Below are 989 nucleotides of genomic sequence, written 5' to 3'. Positions count from 1 at the left end.
CTCCCTGGGGCTCTGCCTCAGCACCATGTCAGGCACCTGGTTCTGGGGCATCCGGCTCCAGGATGTCCTTGATTGACAGGTTGACGCACTTATAATGGGGTTTCCAGAACCGAGAGCTTGAGGGCTTCCTGACCACCAGGAAGTAGGGCTGGAAGCCAGTGGAGTTCTGCGGGCTGGTCATGGGGATGAGCTCCCTGCTGTGGTCCAGCTCCTGGACCACTCTCCGGACCACCCGCTCAAAGGCTGACCCCATGCTCCTGCGGAGGGGAAACGGGTCAGGCACTGTGCCCTCCGCGGGAGGGCGGGAGGGAGTGGGAGAAGGGCCAGTGCCTGGATGCCTCCCACGATGGGGGACTCCCTCCCTCGAGAGCAGTCCTGCCCAGCTCATCCTGGGATGCTCCCGCTAGCAGAAAACTCCCTGGCCGCTCCCCAACACAGAAATAGTGTCCTCCCTGCTGTCTACGGGGCCATGAGCACCTCCGGCCCGGGACAGCGGGCCCTGATGCCCAGACCTGCTCTAACACAGAGGGCTCTGTCCGCTAGAACGGCCGCCTCTGGCTGGGAGGAAACAAACCGGCACCTCCTGAGCAAGGCACCCGGACTCACTGTAGAACCCAGTCAGTCTGTCGCCCCATCCCAGCTGCGTCCTCCAGGGCCTTCTCTGTGTCTGGAGCTCCATGAGCCACCTGTCCAAGGCTGAGGCTTCAGGGGTCAGAGGTCATAGCGGCCTCTGCTGGAATACGGGTCCCCTGGGCCACAGTGGAGGGACCGCGGCTGCCCCAGGAGGCCTCTGAGTGCCGGCCCTGCTGAAAGCGGAGGCTGGGCCCAGAAGGCAGGTGGGGGCGGGACCAACACCAGCCCGGACACCTGGATGGCGGACCTGGGAGTCCAGCCCAAGCCCAGGTCCAAAGGCGGGGCCCCTGGGCTGGCCAAGGGCAGCCTTCCCCGCAGCCTGGAGCTTCCCTCCCCGCAGCCTGGAGCTTCCCTCC

At 65.6% G+C, this 989-nt stretch overlaps 1 protein-coding gene across 1 annotated transcript in view; it reads right to left on the bottom strand.

Moving 5' to 3' along the window:
• Nucleotides 1–963, bottom strand: part of LOC105513673 (gasdermin-D-like) — a gene marked incomplete at its 3' end in the record, with an annotated part of 3,555 nt that extends 2,592 nt beyond the window's left edge. Inside the window, 2 exon segments of the mRNA XM_011944609.1 lie at nt 37–257; nt 881–963. Coding sequence (XP_011799999.1) covers nt 37–253 — 217 coding nt within the window.
• Nucleotides 964–989: the final 26 nt, after the last annotated feature.

Source organism: Colobus angolensis, unplaced genomic scaffold, assembly GCF_000951035.1.
Source record: "Colobus angolensis palliatus isolate OR3802 unplaced genomic scaffold, Cang.pa_1.0 Scaffold2337, whole genome shotgun sequence".
NCBI classification, from domain to species: domain Eukaryota; kingdom Metazoa; phylum Chordata; class Mammalia; order Primates; family Cercopithecidae; genus Colobus; species Colobus angolensis.
This window is presented reverse-complemented; position numbering and strand designations above follow the sequence as displayed.